Below are 18,722 nucleotides of genomic sequence, written 5' to 3'. Positions count from 1 at the left end.
CCAGACTTCAACAGTGCTCTGGCCCTGCGAATGTGAGGGAGGCAAGGGAGCTCTGTCTGTTGTGGTCAGACAACTGATTTTTAAGACTCCTTTCTCCCCCTACTCTCTCCCCTGCTGGGACAACAAACTGCAGAAAGCAGTAATGTGGAACAGGAACAGCAGGTTGTTCTGGGTGACAAGACTAAATCAGATCCTACATTTATCTACAGCAGAACCTCTTCTCCTGGAAGCGTGCATCAATAGCATTTTCAGTCCAACCCTCTTCCTGGAGATCTACTGTCCTGTGGGTTTTCAGTCCAACCCTCTTCCTGGAGATCTACTGTCCTGTGGGTTTTCAGTCCAACCCTCTTCCTGGAGATCTACTGTGCGTTTTCAGTCCAACCCTCTTCCTGGAGATCTACTGTCCTGTGGGTTTTCAGTCCAACCCTAATTTAACACACCTGATTCTACTAATTATCTGCTCAACAAGACCTTAACTAGCTGAATCAGATACAGTAAATTAGGGTTGGACTGAAAACCTACAGGACAGTAGATCTCCAGGAAGAGGGTTGGACTGAACCTGCAGGACAGTAGATCTCCAGGAAGAGGGTTGGACTGAACCTACAGGACAGTAGATCTCCAGGAAGAGGGTTGGACTGAACCTACAGGACAGTAGATCTCCAGGAAGAGGGTTGGACTGAACCTACAGGACAGTAGATCTCCAGGAAGAGGGTTGGACTGAACCTACAGGACAGTAGATCTCCAGAAACAGGGTTGGACTGAACCTACAGGACAGTAGATCTCCAGGAACAGGGTTGGACTGAACCTACAGGACAGTAGATCTCCAGAAACAGGGTTGGACTGAACCTACAGGACAGTAGATCTCCAGGAACAGGGTTGGACTGAACCTACAGGACAGTAGATCTCCAGGAACAGGGTTGGACTGAACCTACAGGACAGTAGATCTCCAGGAAGAGGGTTGGACTGAACCTACAGGACAGTAGATCTCCAGGAACAGGGTTGGACTGAACCTACAGGACAGTAGATCTCCAGGAACAGGGTTGGACTGAACCTACAGGACAGTAGATCTCCAGGAAGAGGGTTGGACTGAACCTACAGGACAGTAGATCTCCAGGAACAGGGTTGGACTGAACCTACAGGACAGTAGATCTCCAGGAACAGGGTTGGACTGAACCTACAGGACAGTAGATCTCCAGGAAGAGGGTTGGACTGAACCTACAGGACAGTAGATCTCCAGGAAGAGGGTTGGACTGAACCTACAGGACAGTAGATCTCCAGAAACAGGGTTGGACTGAACCTACAGGACAGTAGATCTCCAGGAACAGGGTTGGACTGAACCTACAGGACAGTAGATCTCCAGGAACAGGGTTGGACTGAACCTACAGGACAGTAGATCTCCAGAAACAGGGTTGGACTGAACCTACAGGACAGTAGATCTCCAGGAACAGGGTTGGACTGAACCTACAGGACAGTAGATCTCCAGGAACAGGGTTGGACTGAACCTACAGGACAGTAGATCTCCAGGAACAGGGTTGGACTGAACCTACAGGACAGTAGATCTCCAGGAACAGGGTTGGACTGAACCTACAGGACAGTAGATCTCCAGGAACAGGGTTGGACTGAACCTACAGGACAGTAGATCCCCAGGAAGAGGGTTGGACTGAACCTGGTCCTTCTGTGGCTCAGTTGGTAGAGCATGGCGCTTGTAACGCCAGGGTAGTGGGTTTGATTCCCGGGACCACCCATACATAGAATGTATGCACACATGACTGTAAGTCGCTTTGGATAAAAGCGTCAGCTAAATGGCATATATTATTATTATTATTATAGATCTCCAGGAACAGGGTTGGACTGAACCTACAGGACAGTAGATCTCCAGGAAGAGGGTTGGACTGAACCTACAGGACAGTAGATCTCCAGGAAGAGGGTTGGACTGAACCTACAGGACAGTAGATCTCCAGAAACAGGGTTGGACTGAACCTACAGGACAGTAGATCTCCAGGAACAGGGTTGGACTGAACCTACAGGACAGTAGATCTCCAGAAACAGGGTTGGACTGAACCTACAGGACAGTAGATCTCCAGGAACAGGGTTGGACTGAACCTACAGGACAGTAGATCTCCAGGAACAGGGTTGGACTGAACCTACAGGACAGTAGATCTCCAGGAACAGGGTTGGACTGAACCTACAGGACAGTAGATCTCCAGGAAGAGGGTTGGACTGAACCTACAGGACAGTAGATCTCCAGGAACAGGGTTGGACTGAACCTACAGGACAGTAGATCTCCAGGAACAGGGTTGGACTGAACCTACAGGACAGTAGATCTCCAGGAAGAGGGTTGGACTGAACCTACAGGACAGTAGATCTCCAGAAACAGGGTTGGACTGAACCTACAGGACAGTAGATCTCCAGGAACAGGGTTGGACTGAACCTACAGGACAGTAGATCTCCAGGAACAGGGTTGGACTGAACCTACAGGACAGTAGATCTCCAGGAACAGGGTTGGACTGAACCTACAGGACAGTAGATCTCCAGGAACAGGGTTGGACTGAACCTACAGGACAGTAGATCTCCAGGAAGAGGGTTGGACTGAACCTACAGGACAGTAGATCTCCAGGAAGAGGGTTGGACTGAACCTACAGGACGGTAGATCTCCAGGAACAGGGTTGGACTGAACCTACAGGACAGTAGATCTCCAGGAACAGGGTTGGACTGAACCTACAGGACAGTAGATCTCCAGGAACAGGGTTGGACTGAACCTACAGGACAGTAGATCTCCAGGAACAGGGTTGGACTGAACCTACAGGACAGTAGATCTCCAGGAACAGGGTTGGACTGAACCTACAGGACAGTAGATCTCCAGGAACAGGGTTGGACTGAACCTACAGGACAGTAGATCTCCAGGAACAGGGTTGGACTGAACCTACAGGACAGTAGATCTCCAGGAAGAGGGTTGGACTGAACTTACAGGACAGTAGATCTCCAGGAAGAGGGTTGGACTGAACCTACAAGACAGTAGATCTCCAGGAAGAGGGTTGGACTGAACCTAGCCCTGTCCTAGGCTGTGCTTTCTTACCCAGTCCATTGTTGGGTTAATTGAAAAATAACACTCCCACTTTGAGCTTTGTGAATGAATAAATCCTGAATGTTGAAATGAAATGCGTAAAAATAGGATTCAGTACATTTTAACTCCCGAGAACCCCTGTCCTAAGGAGCAGGTGTTCAAGCCTATTTCACTGGTAGAGAATCAGTCAATCTGGCTTAAACCACAGGAAGTGTTGTGGTGGCAACCATGCCAAACCACCATGCACCGTGTCCTCCCCTGGGAGTTTGATCCTCTCTCTAAACTACGCCGTATATACAGTTGAAGTCAGAACTTTACATACACCTTAGCCAAATACATATAAACTCAGTTTTTCACAATTTCTGACATTTAATCCTGGTAAAAAGTACCCGTCTTAGGTCAGTTAGGATCATCACTTTATTTTAAGAATGTGAAATGTCAGAATAATAGTAGAGGGATTTTATTTCAGCTTTTATTTCTTTCATCACATTCCAAGTGGGTCAGAAGTTTACATACACTCAATTAGTATTTTGTAGTATTGCCTTTAAATAGTTTATCTTGGGTCAAGCGTTTTGGGTAGCCTTCCTCAAGCTTCCCACAATAAGTTGGGTGAATTTTGGCTCATTCCTCCTGACAGAGCTGGTGTAACTGAGTCAGGTTTGAAGGCCTCCTTGCTCGCACACACTTTTTCAGTTCTGCCCACAATTTTTCTATGGAATTGAGGTCAGAGCTTTGTGCAAGAGCCATGGGATGGTTTTTCAATACCGTTGAGACCATTTTCATATTTGTAGCTACTTTTTAAGTAAATACCCGAGGTCACACCTGTGCAATACCTTTTAAGGAGATAAAGGTTGTTCTTCATTTCACCTGTCCTCAGTCCTGTGGTGTTTTGTTTACAAGCGCATAACGATGTGAGCCGTTCTGTAACGGCGTTCTTCGTTTGTCGAAAGGGAGTCGGACCGAAATGCAGCGTGGTGGTTACTCATGTCTTTAATGAAACAATCGCGATACATGAAATAACTATACAAATACAAAACAACAAACAGAACGTGAAACCTAATTACAGCCTATCAGGTGAAACTACACAGAGACAGGAACAATCACCCACGAAATACAAAGTGAAACCCAGGCTACCTAAATACGGTTCCCAATCAGAGACAACGAGAATCACCTGACTCTGATTGAGAACCACCTCAGGCAGCCCAGCCTATACTAGACACACCCCTAATCAACCACAATCCCAATGCCTACAAAAACCCCAATACGACAATACAATAACCCCATGTCACACCCTGGCCTGAACAAATAATAAAAGAAAACACAAAATACTAAGATCAAAAGGCGTGAGCCGTTCCATCACTTGCTGTGGTTCGCATCAGTTACATTATAGGAATTCACAACTAAATAGCTAGAGACCTTTTTTTTTTTTATAACTATTTAGTTCACTGTTTGAAATGTGGTAAATGCTCTGCAGTGGTGCATTTGGTTTGCTAATGTGTAATGAGCATAACAAGATGCATTTTAGTGGTTAGCTTCTTCCATTTTATTAATCTTCTCTGGGTAACAGCAGAGAATCCCCTCCTGGATCAAAGAGCCTCGTTGTCTCATTATTTGCTTTGTACGTGCAGCAAACTGAGTGACATTTTGTATAGTTTGGGTCAGAGACGATAAAATGTTCACAATGCGTTCGTTAGCTGTTAGTTATCATTCTCTATAGGATTTTACATGTACTTGTTTAGCATTGCTAACCTTCGGATTACAGAGCCTCAGTGGTGTTTGAAAACAGCGCCCCTTGTGTTTGTTTTTAATAAGATACGTTTAATGCTAGCTAGCAACTTACCTTGGCTCCTTGCTGCACTCTCATAACAGGTGGTCAGCCTGCCGCACAGTTTCCTCGTGGATTGCAATGGTAATCGGCTATAATCGGCATCCAAAAAATACAGATTATAGATTATGATGAAACTTGAAATCGGCCCTAATTAATCGGCCATGCCGGTCGACCTCTAGTCTGAGCACTGATGAAGGGATTGTGATGTCTGGTGAGGACCTGCCTTACAACAGGCCTACAAGCCCTCAGTCCAGCCTCTCTCAGCCTATTGCGGACAGTCTGAGCACTGATGGAGGGATTGTGATGTCTGGGGAGGACCTGCCTTACAACAGGCCTACAAGCACTCAGTCCAGCCTCTCTCAGCCTATTGGGGACAGTCTGAGCACTGATGAAGGGATTGTGCTTCCTGGTGTAACTCGGGCAGTTGTTACTTATGTAAATACTTATTTATTTTGAATAAATTAGCAAACATTTATAAAATCCTGTTTTTGCTTTGTCACTATGGGGTATTGTGTGTAGGGGTATCCTGTACCTGTCCCGCAGGTGTGATGTTCGGATGTACTGATCCTGTGCAGGTGCTGTTACACTGCGAGGATGATTCAGCTGTATTACGCATCTCACAGTACGAACATTACAATCTATTGCCCAGGCCACATCCGCAGTCCTCATGCCTCCTTGCAGCATGCCTAAGGCACGTTCACGCAGATGAGCAAGGACCCTGGGCATCTTTCTTTTGGTGTTTTTCAGAGTCAGTAGAAAGGCCTCTTTAGTGTCCTACATTTTATAACTGTGACCTTAATTGCCTTCCGTCTGTAAGCTGTTAGTGTCTTAACGACCGTTCCACAGTTCATTAATTGTTTATGGTTCATTGAACAAGCATGGGAAACAGTGTATAAACCCTTTACACTGAAGATCTGTGTAGTTATTTGGATTTTTATAAATTATCTTTGAAAGACAGGGTCCTGAAAAAGGGACGTTTCTTTTTTTGCTGAGTTTAGTTAGCTGCTAGCTCGCTAGTTAATCAATGTTCTGAGTCAGAGCAAGCGTAACTAGCTAGTTAATCAATGCACTGAGTCAGAGCAAGCGTAGCTAGCTAGTTAATCAATGTACTGAGTCAGAGCAAGCGTAGCTAGCTAGTTAATCAATGTACTGAGTCAGAGCAAGCGTAGCTAGCTAGTTAATCAATGTACTGAGTCAGAGCAAGCATAGCTAGCTAGTTAATCAATGTTCTGAGTCAGAGCAAGCATAGCTAGCTAGTTAATCAATGTACTGAGTCAGAGCAAGCATAGCTAGCTATACAGCCTGATACCAGTGATGGTGTAGGCCTTAATCTGCATGTTGTTTGTGCAACAGAATCTTCTAAATCAATGCGAAATAAGCGAAGAATGAATATGTTAGCAACATGAAGTAGCTAAGAGATTAATGTACTGCACTGTGACCATCAGCCAGCCATCGCTGTCTGGCATCCGGTACTGCAGTATGTCACCGTCAGCCAGACATCGCTGGGTCGTGGAGTATGAGGCTGGGGTGGGAGTGAGGAAATGGGCCAAAGGGGGGCTGCCTGCCAATGCGCCTGATGATCCATTGAGCCATACAGAGCCGCTCAGGCTTCCAGTTTCACCGGCTCCAGTGTTAAGTCAACCAGGAACTATTGCGTCAGGTTCATTTAGGATCTTATTGAAGCCTACACACTCAGATCACAGGAGAGACAATACAGTAATGTACTGGTTTATAAGCCCAACTGGTTTCTGGGTATTTCTTTTCCCGTTTACTGTAACTCTTGATAGCTACTGTTCACACCTGCCTCGTTCTGTCACTCTGACAACTGTTGACGTGAAAGGGGGCTTTTGTAAAGGAATTTGATGGATGATAACGGTGATATTATGTGGTAATGTTTCCTCTCTTCTCCCTCAGGGTGTCGTACTCTGTGCACGTCTCTGATGACTACCCAGGTAAGAGACTGCGTCTTCACTGTCTCGACATGAGCTCGCTGTGTGTCTCTGCATGGCTGTCGTCCATTATACTACCATAGAAACAAATAAGTGCACAGTGTGAGAAGTCTTGTCATATTCACAGAGATGTACCTAGCTCACCATCTAGGACTCTGGCACCCTATTCCCTATATAGTGCATCTAGGACTCTGGCACCCTAATCCCTATATAGTGCTCCTAGGATTCTGGTCAAATGTAGTTCACTACAAAGGGAATATAGTCAGAATGTATTTGTCAGATGTTATCTTCCCAATGATGCAGTGGAGCTCTATACAGGAAGTACCAGATCAATGTGGAGCTATATACAGGGAGTACCAGACCAATGTGGAGCTATACATGACTGACTTCATGTCTTAAAGTAATTCTGGACTGTCGTTTCTCTTTACTTATTTGAGCTGTTCTTACCGTAATATGGACTTGTTCTTTTACCAAATAGGGCTGTCTTCTGTGTAACAACCCGACCTTGTCACAACACAACTGATTGGCTCAAACGCATTAAGAAGGAAAGAAATTCCACAAATGTACTTTTAACAAGGCACACCTATTCAATTAAATGCATTCCAGGAAGCTGGTTGAGAGAATGTCAAGAGTAGGGAAAGATGTCATCAAGGCTAAGCGTGGCTATTTGTTGAACACTTTGTTGGTTACTACATGATTCCGGATGTGTTTTGATGTCTTGATATTCTACAATGTAGAAAATAGTAAAAATAAAGAAAAACCCTTGAATGAGTAGGTGCTCTAAAACGTATGGCCGGTAGTGTAGATATGTACAGTTACCAGTCAAAGGTTTGGACACGCGTACTCATTCAAGGGTAGAAGTTGTCTTGGAGTCTGTTATACGGAGAGCTGATGCACTGGTACAATTTGTTCATCCTGCTACCGCCCGGCAGTCTGTCTTGGAGTCTGTTATACGGAGAGCTGATGCACTGGTACAATTTGTTCATCCTGCTACCGCCCGGCAGTCTATGTCTTGGCTGGCTGGAGTCTTTTTTTTTTTTTTTCAGGGCCTTTCTCTGACACCAATATAGAGGTCCTGGATGGCAGGGAGCTCGGCCCAGTGATGTACTGGGCTTTTCCGCACCTCACTCTGTAGCGGTTGGTTGTCAAGGGCAGTGAATTTGACCACACTATCTACCATCTATATTATTCGTAGCTGTCTATTTACCACCTCAAACCGATGCTGGCACTAAGACTGCAATAAAGGCCAAAAGCAAACAATGAAATTATCATCCAGAAGCAGCGCTCCTAGTGGCCGAGGACTTTAATGCAGGCAAACTTAAATCTGTTTTACCTCATTTCTACCAGCATGTCACGTCTAACCAGAGGGGGAATAAACTCTAGACTGCCTTTACTCCACACACATTTACGTGTACAAAGCTCTCCCTCACCCTCCATTTGGCAAATCTGACCATAATTATATCCTCCTGATTCCTGCTTAAAAGCAAAAACTAAAGCAGGAAGTACCAGTGACTCGCTCAATACGGAAGTGGTCAGATGATGCGGATGCTACGATACAGGACTGTTTTGCTAGCACAGACTGGAATATGTTCTGGGAGTCATCCAATGGAGGAGTACACCACCTCAGTGCATCGACGACGTCATCCCCACAGTGACCGAACGTACCCAACCAGAAGCCATGGATTACAGGTAACATCCGCACCGAGCTAAAGGCTAGAGCTGCCACTTTCAAGGAGTGGGACACTAATCCGGATGCTTATAAGAAATCCCACTATGCCCTCAGACGTACCATCAAACAGGCAAAGCGTCAACACAGGACTAAGATTGAATCCTACTACACCGGTTCTGATGCTCGTCGGATGTGACAGAACTTGAAAAATATTTTGGACTACAAAGGGAAACCCAGCCGCGAGATTCCAAGTAACGTGAGCCTACCAGATGAGCTAAATGAAGCATGCATGAGAGCACCAGCTGTTTTGGACGACTGTGTGATGACTCTCCGTAGCCGACGTGAGCAAGACCTTTAAACAGGTCACATTCACAAAGCCGCTGCGCCAGACGGATTACCAGGACGTGTACTCAATGCAAACCAACTGGCAAGTGTCTTCACTGACATTTTCAACCTCTCTCTGACCGAGTCTGTAATACCTACTTGTTTCAAAAAGACCACCATAGTCCCCGTGCCCAAGAAAGTGAAGGTAACCTGCCTAAATGATTACCGCCCCATAGCACTCATGCTGGTAACTATGAAAGGCTGGTCATGGCTCACATCAACACAATCATCCCAGACAACAAACGGTGCCGGAGCGCCAAGTCTAGAACCAATAGGCTCCTTAACAGCTTCTATGCACAAGCCCATAAGACTGCTGAACAAATATTCAAATGGCCACCCAGACTATTTACATTGACCCCGGCCACCTCTGTTTTTACACTGCTGCTACTCACACTTTATTATCTATGCATAGTCGCTTTAAAAATGACCTCAACTAACCTGTACTCCCTCACATTGACTCGGTATTGGTACTCCCTGTATATAACCTATTGTATATAACCTACCTACCTATATAACCTATTATAACCTGTATATAACCTACTTAATAAACTTAAGTAAATATTTTATCAACTCTATTCCTTGAACTGCATTGTTGGTTAAGGGCTTGTAAGTAAGCATTTCACTGTTGTATTCGGCGCACGTGACAAATACAATTTGATTTGATGCAGCCAGTCGATGGTGCAGCTGTAGAACTTTCAGCCTCCTGAGGGGAAGGGTTCTCTGTTCTCGACTGTGTTGTGTTTGTTCCAGTGGTTCCTCACTGTTGTCCATGCAAGAGATGTTGTTATAGCTAGAACGACCATAACCAATCAGAGCTGCAGTAGGCCTATATGCAAATAGACATATGCTTACAGTCTATGCCTCTGTGCCATTCACTTTGAACTGGACTCTGTTTACAGCATGAGCGGTGATGGGTAAATGCTCTTGTTTTGAGATGAAAGCGAAAGCTACATGTAGTTAGATCATTTGTCCATATCCTTTTCTAGTTAGTGAGTTATTAGCCCAATTCTAGAAATGTTTTAGTCAGCAAAAGAGGAGTGATAGCTTCCTACAAGAGCACAAAACGTGTAGATGTCAAGACATCTTTGAAAAGGGAGTCAGATAGAGAGCTTTCTTTTTGTCTTAAAGGGGCAGTTTTGTATTTTGAGTAACCCAATAGGCAGAGAATAGTATAATTTGTCTTATACTCTGTAATAACGGTATGGGAATAATGCATGTTATTTTGTAAAGTGGTCTCTTGCATCAAACACTGCAACATTTTCAGTCACTTCCTTGTTTTAAAAGAGAAGTGGATGAACCGGTTAATGTCAAGTCCCTGCATGCTTTTTTTCAAGAATCTCATGGAATGTAGGCCTACAGTACATGTAACACCACATATTGGCTGCTACTGTAGATTGAATGATAAAACAGCTATTGTTTTAAATGTGTTGGGATGCATTTTTCTCCATTGTTTTTGATGAATGGCCACTCTGGTAGGCCTACATTATGATCACATAGCCAACAGTAGCCTACACTGTTAACTACAACTGTAACTTAAAGTGGGTAAAGCCTCAATGTTTACAGGAAACGCACACTGGAAGTCGCACACTGGATGTTGCTGTCCATATCGGCAGACTGAGAAATGGCCATGTCTTGGAGACTCCTTCCCCTCCAGGAGACTATTAAACATGATAACAACATCACTCCAACAGGTGTTGCTGGGCAGCTTTAATGTGGTGCTCTTATTCTTCTCACTTTGCTTGGTGAGGTAGATTGTTGCTATAGCTTGATGACCCTTCACATACCTAACCATTTCCTTGGCTCTCTTGGTATCCATTGTTTTCAGTGCCATGATGTCCATGACTGTGAAAGACAGTTGCCAGCTGGACTGTGAAAGACAGTTGCCAGCTGGACTGTGAAAGACAGTTGCCAGCTGGTCTGTGAAAGACAGTTGCCAGCTGGACTGTGAAAGACAGTTGCCAGCTGGACTGTGAAAGACAGTTGCCAGCTGGACTGTGAAAGACAGTTGCCAGCTGGACTGTGAAAGACAGTTGCCAGCTGGACTGTGAAAGACAGTTGCCAGCTGGACTGTGCTTTGAGAACAGTTGCCGGCTGGACTTGTGATTGTTGCCCTGGTTGAAAGACAGTTTTGCCAGCTGGACTGTGAGATCAGTCATCTGGCCAGCTGGAGCTCAGTTGGTAGAGCAGTTGCCAGCTGGACTGTGAACGCCAGGCCAGCTGGACTGTGAAAGACAGTTGCCAGCGGGTCTGTGCTTTGAGAATGTATGCACACATGACTTGTGATTGTTAACCTGTTTAAAGGTTTTGTTAAATGGTGATATATTTTTTATTTTTAAAAACAAGGTCTTTAACGCAAGGCACAGTGTTATATTCCTCAAATCATAAAGCATAAAAGGAGTTGTGCTTCGCTGGGTTTCCCTTTTGTAATCCGTTATGGTCTGTAAGCCACATACGACAAGTGTTGGAGCAGGTGTAATCGGATTCTAACCTCCTCCTATATTGTCCTTTTTGCTTGTTTGATGTCTTGAAGGTCATAGCAGGCTTTTTTTTTTGCATGCATCCATGTTTTTATTTATTTGATTTATTTCACCTTTATTTAACCATGTGTGTGTGTGTGTGTGTATATATAACCAGGTATTTATATATATATATATATATAACCCTAACCCTTTATTTGTATTTATATATTTGTGTATACCCTTTATAACCAGGTATTTATTATATAATACCCTTTATTTATATATATATATAACCCTTTATTTAACCAGGTATTTATATATATATAACCCTAACCCTTTATTTAACCAGGTATTTATATATATAACCCTTTATTTAACCAGGTAGGCTAGTTGAGAACAAGTTCTCATTTCTCACCTTTACAACTGACACGTACAACAACTGGCCAAGATAAAGACATACAGCAAAGCAGTTTGACACAGAGTTACACACAACAACACAGAGATACACACAACAACACAGAGTTACACACAACAACACATACACACACAACAACACAGAGTTACACATGGAGTAAAACAAACATACAATAATACAGCATGTCCTTGTAAGCAGTCGCCTTTAGGGGATTTGACCTGTAAACCATCGTTTGTAGTTTCTTACTTTGGGGACGACATCGTCTATGCTCTTACTGATGAAGCCTGTGACTGCTGTGGTAAACTCCTTAAAGCTGTCGGATGAATCACAGGAACATATTCCAGTCTGTACTAGATAAACAAATCACATTTTATTTGTCATGTGCCGAATACAACAGTGAAATGCTTACTTTACAAGCCCTTAACCAATAATGCAGGTAAGAAAAAATAAGTGTTAAAGTATTTAGTAAATAAACTGAAGTAAACATAAAAAATAACCTAATTAATGAGCAACAAGAAAATAACAGTAACAGGGCTATACAGGGGGGTACTGGCACAGTACTGGCACAGAGCCAATGTGCGGGGCACCGGTTAGTTAAGGTAATAGTGTTCTATACATACAGTGGCTTGCAAAAGTATTCACCCCCTTTGGCATTTTTCCTATTTTGTTGCCTTACAAACTGGAATTAAAATAAAACATTTTGGGGGGTTTGTATCATTTGATTTAGACCACTTTGAAGGTGCAAATGTTTTTTTATTGTGAAACAAGAAATAAGGCAAAAAAAACAGAATTTGAGCGTGCATAACTATTCACCCCCCCCAAAGTCAATACTTTGTAGAGCCACCTTTTGCAGCAATTACAGTATCTTTGGGTATGTCTCTATAAGCTTGGCACATCTAGCCACTGGGATTTTTGCCCATTCTTCAAGGTTAAACTGCTCCAGCTCCTTCAAGTTGGATGGGTTCCGCTGGTGTACAGCAATCTTTAAGTCATACCACATATTCTCAATTGGATTGAGGTCTGGGCTTTGACTAGGCCATTCCAAGACATTGAAATGTTTCCCCTTAAACCACCGAGTGTTGCTTTAGCAGTATCCTTAGGGTCATTTTCCTGCTGGAAGGTGAACCTCCGTCCCAGTCTCAAATCTCTGGAATACTGAAACCGGTTTCCCTCAAGTATTTCCCTGTATTTAGCGACATGCACCATTCCTTCAAATCTGACCAGTTTCCCAGTCCCTGCCGACGAAAAACATCCCCACAGCATGATTCTGAGGGTGATGAGAAGTGTTGGGTTTGTGCCAGACATAACGTTTTCCTTGATGGCCAAAAAGCTCAATTTTAGTCTCATCTAACCAGAGTACTTCCTTCCATGTTTGGCGAGTCTCCCACGTGACTTTTGGTGAACACCAAACGTGTTTGCTTATTTCTTTCTTTAAGCTATGTCTTTTTCCTGGCCACTCTTCCATAAAGCCCAGCTCTGGAGTGTACAGTTTAAAGTGGTCCTATGGACAGGGAATCCAATCTCCGCGGTGGAGCTTTTCAGCTCCTTCAGGGTTATCTTTGGTCTCTTTATTGCCTCTCTGATTAATGCCCTCCTTGCCTGGTCCGTGAGTTTTGGTGGGCGGCCCTCTCTTGTCAGGTTTGTTGTGATGCCATATTCTTGTCATTTTTTTAAGATGGATTTAATGGTGCTCCGTGGGATGTTCAAAGCTTCAAATATATTTTTTATATTTTTTTATAACCCAAACCCTGATCTGTACTTCTCCACAACTTTGTCCCTGACCTGTTTGGAGAGCTCCTTGGTCTTCATGGTGCCGCTTGCCTCGTGGTGTTGCAGACTCTGAGGCCTTTCAGAACAGGTGTATATATATATACTGAGATCATGTGACAGATCATGTGACACTTAGATTGCAAACAGGTGAACTTTATTTATCTAATTATGTGACTTCTGAAAGTAATTGGCACAACTTTTCCGTATAACATTTTTAAATCTTTGAAATATTATTATTTTCATTTCACTTGATCAATTTGGATTATTTTGTTAATTACATGAAATCCAAATAAAAATCATTTTAAATTACAGGTTGTAATGCATCAAAATAGGAAAAATGCCAAGGGGGGTGAATACTTGTGCAAGCCTAGACAATGTTTAAAGGAGCATAAAAACTTTTTAGTTTGAAAGAATATGCAGTGTGCTTCTTTAGTCCAGCATTCCTGATTGGATAGAAAATACAAAACATAAAAATGGAACTAGAGACAGTTGGATGTCGAATGGACAGCTGGTGACGAGAATTAGTTTCATCATTAATGACAAAATAATATAAATAACGTTGAATAAATTATGCATTGTTGTAACATTCTGGATTGTTATTTTTGGATTACAACCAAATGATGATAAGTGTACTGTATTGTGTTAGTTCATAAAAAAATAAAACTATACATTACTGTGTAGTTTACCAATAAAATGGTATGTTCTTGTAGTGGACATACTTGGTATTCATATCCCGATTGAAAGAAATTATCTCACTATAATACATTTGAATAGAAAGTATAGCAAAAATAGATGAGCTGTTGCTTATCATGGAAAGGATAATACCGGTCTATTTGTGGAAAAATCACCATGATAAACTCTTTAGTCATATCCCAGTTTACATATTTACTTATGGACATGCCTACACCTAGTGACTTGTTTTTTTAAATTACAGTGCATTCGGGAAGTATTCAGACCCCGTGACTTTTTCCACATTTTGTTACGTTACAGCCTTATTCTAAAATGTATTAAATAAATAAAAATACCTAGCACTCTACACACAATACCCCATGATGACATCACAATACCCCATGATGACATCACAATACCCCATGATGACATCACAATACCCAATGATGACAAAACAAAAACAGGTTTTTAGAAATGTTTTGTGTATATATATATATATATATATATGAAAATGCATACCTTATTTAAATAAGTATTCAGACACTTTGCTATGACATTTGAAACTGAGCTCAGGTGCATCCTGTTTCCATTGATCATCCTTGAGATGTTTCCACAACAACCTGTGGTAAATTAAATTGATTGGACATGATTTAGAAAGGCACACACCTGTCTATATAAGGTCTCACAGTTGACAGTGCATGTCAGAGCAGAAACCAAGCCTGGAGGTCAAAGGAATTGTCCGTAGAGCTTCGAGACAGGATACTTATTATCTACTTATTTTCCACCATCATTTGTAAATAAATTCATTAAAAATCCTACAATGTGATTTTCTGGATGTTTTTCCCTCATTTTGTCTGTCATAGTTGAAGTGTACCTATGATGAAAATTACAGGTTATGAGTACTTATCTAGTTGACTGTGATATATGGGTTACAAGTACTTATCTAGTTGACTGTGATATATGGGTTATGAGTACTTATCTAGTTGACTGTGATATATACGGGTTATGAGTACTTATCTAGTTGACTGTCATATATGGGTTATGAGTACTTATCTAGTTGACTGTGATATATGGGTTATGAGTACTTATCTAGTTGACTGTGATATATGGGTTATCAGTACTTATCTAGTTGACTGTGATATATGGGTTATGAGTACTTATCTAGTTGACTGTGATATATGGGTTATCAGTACTTATCTAGTTGACTGTGATATATGGGTTATGAGTACTTATCTAGTTGACTGTCATATATGGGTTATGAGTACTTATCTAGTTGACTGTGATATATGGGTTATGAGTACTTATCTAGTTGACTGTGATATATGGGTTATGAGTACTTATCTAGTTGACTGTGATATATGGGTTACAAGTACTTATCTAGTTGACTGTGATATATGGGTTATGAGTACTTATCTAGTTGACTGTGATATATACGGGTTATGAGCACTTCAACGTGATACAGTTGAAGTCGGAAGTTTACTACATACACTTAGGTTGGAGTCAATAAAGCTCATTTTTCAACCACTCCACAAATTTCTTGTTAACAAACTATAGTTTTGGAAAGTCTGTTAGGACATCTACTTTGTGCATGACACAAGTAATTTTTCCAACAATTGTTTACAGATAGATTAATTCACTGTATCACAATTCCAGTGGGTCAGAAGTTTACATACACTAAGTTGACTGTGCCTTTAAACAGCTTGGAAAATTCCAGAAAATTTGAGTCAATTGTCGGTGTACCTGTAGATGTATTTCAAGGCCTACCTTCAAACTCAGTACCTCTTTGCTTGACATCGTGAGAAAATCAAAAGAAATCAGCCAAGACCTCAGAAAAACAATTGTAGACCTCCACAAGTCTGGTTCATCCTTGGGAGCATTTTCCAAACACCTGAAGGTACCACTTTCATCTGTACAAACAATAGTACATAAGTATAAACACCATGCGGCCACGCAGCCGTCATACTGCTCAGGAAGGAGACGCATTCTGTCTCCTAGAGATGAACGTACTTTGGTGCGGAAAAGTGCAAATCAATTCCAGAGCAACAGCAAAGGACCTTTTGAAGATGCTGGACGAAACGGGTACAAAAGTATCTACATCCACAGTAAAACGAGTCCTATATCGACAACCTGAAGGGCCGCTCAGCAAGGAAGAAGCCACTGCTCCTAAACTGCCATTAAAAAAAAAGCCAGACTACGGTTTGCACCTGCACATGGGGACAATGTCCCCTGATGTGATGCAACTAAAATAGAACTGTTTCACCATAATGGCCATCGTTATATTTGTTGGAAGAAGGGGGAGGCTTGCAAGCAAAAGAAGACCATCCGTCAGGAAGTTAAAGCTTGGTCGCAAATGGGTCTTCCAAATGGACAATGACCCCAAGCATTCTTCCAAAGTTGTGGCAAAATGGCTTAAGGTCAACAAAGTCAAGGTACTGGAGTGGCCATCACAAAGCCCTGACCTCAATTCTTTAGATAATTTGTGGGCAGAACTGAAAAAGCGTGTGCAAGCAATGAGGCCTACAAACCTGACTCAGTTACACCAGCTCTGTCATGAGGAATGGGCCAAAATTCACGCAACTTATTGTGGGAAGCTAGTGGAATGCTACCCAAAACGTTTGACCCAAGTTAAACAATTTAAAGGCAATGCTACCAAATGCTAATTGAGTATGTAAACTTCTGACCCACTGGAAATGTGATGAAAGAAATAAAAGCTGAAATAAATCATTCTCTCTACTATTATTCTGACATTTCACATTCATAAAATGAAGTGGTGATCCTAACTCACCCAGGACAAATTTACTATGTTTAAATGTCAGGAATTGTGAAAAACTGAGTTCAAATGTATTTGACTCAACTTCCGACTTGAACTGTATATGAGTTATGAGCACTTATTGTAGTTATCCTCCGAATTAACTGTCTTCTTTCCTCTTTTCTCAACCCAGACAATACATACGTGTCAAACTCTGAGAACGAGGATGAAGTTCTAGTCACCAGAGACCAGATCCCCGTCATCTTCCACAGGATAGCAACAGGTTTGTTTGCTTTTCAGACTGCCTGTAGTCACTCTGCTGTCGTATCTCTGTTTATCAGACTGTCTGTAGTCTCTCTGTAGTCACTCTGCTGTCGTATCTCTGTTTATCAGACTGTCTGTAGTCACTCTGCTGTCGTATCTCTGTTTATCAGACTGTCTGTAGTCTCTCTGTAGTCACTCTGCTGTCGTATCTCTGTTTATCAGACTGTCCGTAGTCACTCTGCTGTCGTATCTCTGTTTATCAGACTGTCTGTAGTCACTCTGCTGTTGTATCGCTGTTTATCAGACTGTCTGTAGTCACTCTGCTGTCGTATCTCTGTTCATCAGACTGTCTGTAGTCACTCTGCTGTCGTATCTGTTTATCAGACTGTAGTCACTCTGCTGTCATATCTCTGTTTATCAGACTGTCCCTAGTCACTCTGCTGTTGTATCGCTGTTTATCAGACTGTCTGTAGTCACTCTGCTGTCGTATCTCTGTTCATCAGACTGTCTGTAGTCACTCTGCTGTCGTATCTCTGTTTATCAGACTGTCTGTAGTCACTCTGCTGTCGTGTCTGTTTATCAGACTGTCTGTAGTCACTCTGCTGTCGTATCTCTGTTTATCAGACTGTCCGTAGTCACTCTGCTGTCGTATCTCTGTTTATCAGACTGTCTGTAGTCACTCTGCTGTCGTATCTCTGTTTATCAGACTGTCCCTAGTCACTCTGCTGTTGTATCGCTGTTTATCAGACTGTCTGTAGTCACTCTGCTGTCGTATCTCTGTTCATCAGACTGTCTGTAGTCACTCTGCTGTCGTATCTCTGTTTATCAGACTGTCTGTAGTCACTCTGCTGTCGTCTCTGTTTATCAGACTGTCTGTAGTCACTCTGCTGTCATCTCTGTTTATCAGACTGTCTGTAGTCACTCTGCTGTCGTAGCTCTGTTTATCAGACTGTCTGTAGTCACTCTGCTGTCGTATCTGTTTATCAGACTGTCTGTAGTCACTCTGCTGTCGTATCTCTGTTTATCAGACTGTCTGTAGTCACTCTGCTGTCGTATCTGTTTATCAGACTGTCCGTAGTCACTCTGCTGTCGTATCTGTTTATCAGACTGTCCGTAGTCACTCTGCTGTCGTATCTGTTTATCAGACTGTCTGTAGTCACTCTGCTGTCGTATCTCTGTTTATCAGACTGTCTGTAGTCACTCTGCTGTCGTATCTGTTTATCAGACTGTCCGTAGTCACTCTGCTGTCGTATCTGTTTATCAGACTGTCTGTAGTCACTCTGCTGTCATCTCTGTTTATCAGACTGTCTGTAGTCACTCTGCTGTCGTATCTCTGTTTATCAGACTGTCTGTAGTCACTCTGCTGTCGTATCTCTGTTTATCAGACTGTCCGTAGTCACTCTGCTGTCGTATCTGTTTATCAGACTGTCTGTAGTCACTCTGCTGTCATCTCTGTTTATCAGACTGTCTGTAGTCACTCTGCTGTCAGCTCTGTTTATCAG

At 42.6% G+C, this 18,722-nt stretch overlaps 1 protein-coding gene and 1 long non-coding RNA gene across 15 annotated transcripts in view; one reads left to right on the top strand and one right to left on the bottom strand.

Moving 5' to 3' along the window:
- LOC118377325 (protein mono-ADP-ribosyltransferase PARP8-like) overlaps window positions 1-18,722 on the top strand; it is a 115,375-nt gene that overhangs the window by 14,212 nt on the left and 82,441 nt on the right. Inside the window, exons 3-4 of the mRNA XM_052479735.1 lie at window positions 6,807-6,844; window positions 17,150-17,239. Coding sequence (XP_052335695.1) covers window positions 6,807-6,844; window positions 17,150-17,239 — 128 coding nt within the window. The remainder of the gene's footprint in view (window positions 1-6,806; window positions 6,845-17,149; window positions 17,240-18,722) is intronic.
- LOC127911850 (uncharacterized) lies at window positions 554-2,961 on the bottom strand. Of its 14 annotated transcripts, none has more exons than XR_008079633.1 (3): window positions 2,842-2,961; window positions 1,858-2,349; window positions 554-1,625 (listed from the first exon to the last, which is right to left on the bottom strand). It is a non-coding gene; the product is annotated as an uncharacterized LOC127911850 (long non-coding RNA). The 14 variants fall into 14 exon arrangements; XR_008079638.1 differs by lacking the exon at window positions 2,842-2,961 and having other exon boundaries at window positions 554-723; window positions 847-1,625; window positions 1,858-2,827; XR_008079640.1 differs by lacking the exon at window positions 2,842-2,961 and having other exon boundaries at window positions 554-887; window positions 929-1,625; window positions 1,858-2,827.

Source organism: Oncorhynchus keta, chromosome 25 (assembly GCF_023373465.1).
Source record: "Oncorhynchus keta strain PuntledgeMale-10-30-2019 chromosome 25, Oket_V2, whole genome shotgun sequence".
NCBI lineage: Eukaryota > Metazoa > Chordata > Actinopteri > Salmoniformes > Salmonidae > Oncorhynchus > Oncorhynchus keta.
The sequence above is the reverse complement of the archived record's forward strand: the minus strand, read 5'-3'. Positions and strand labels throughout refer to the sequence as shown.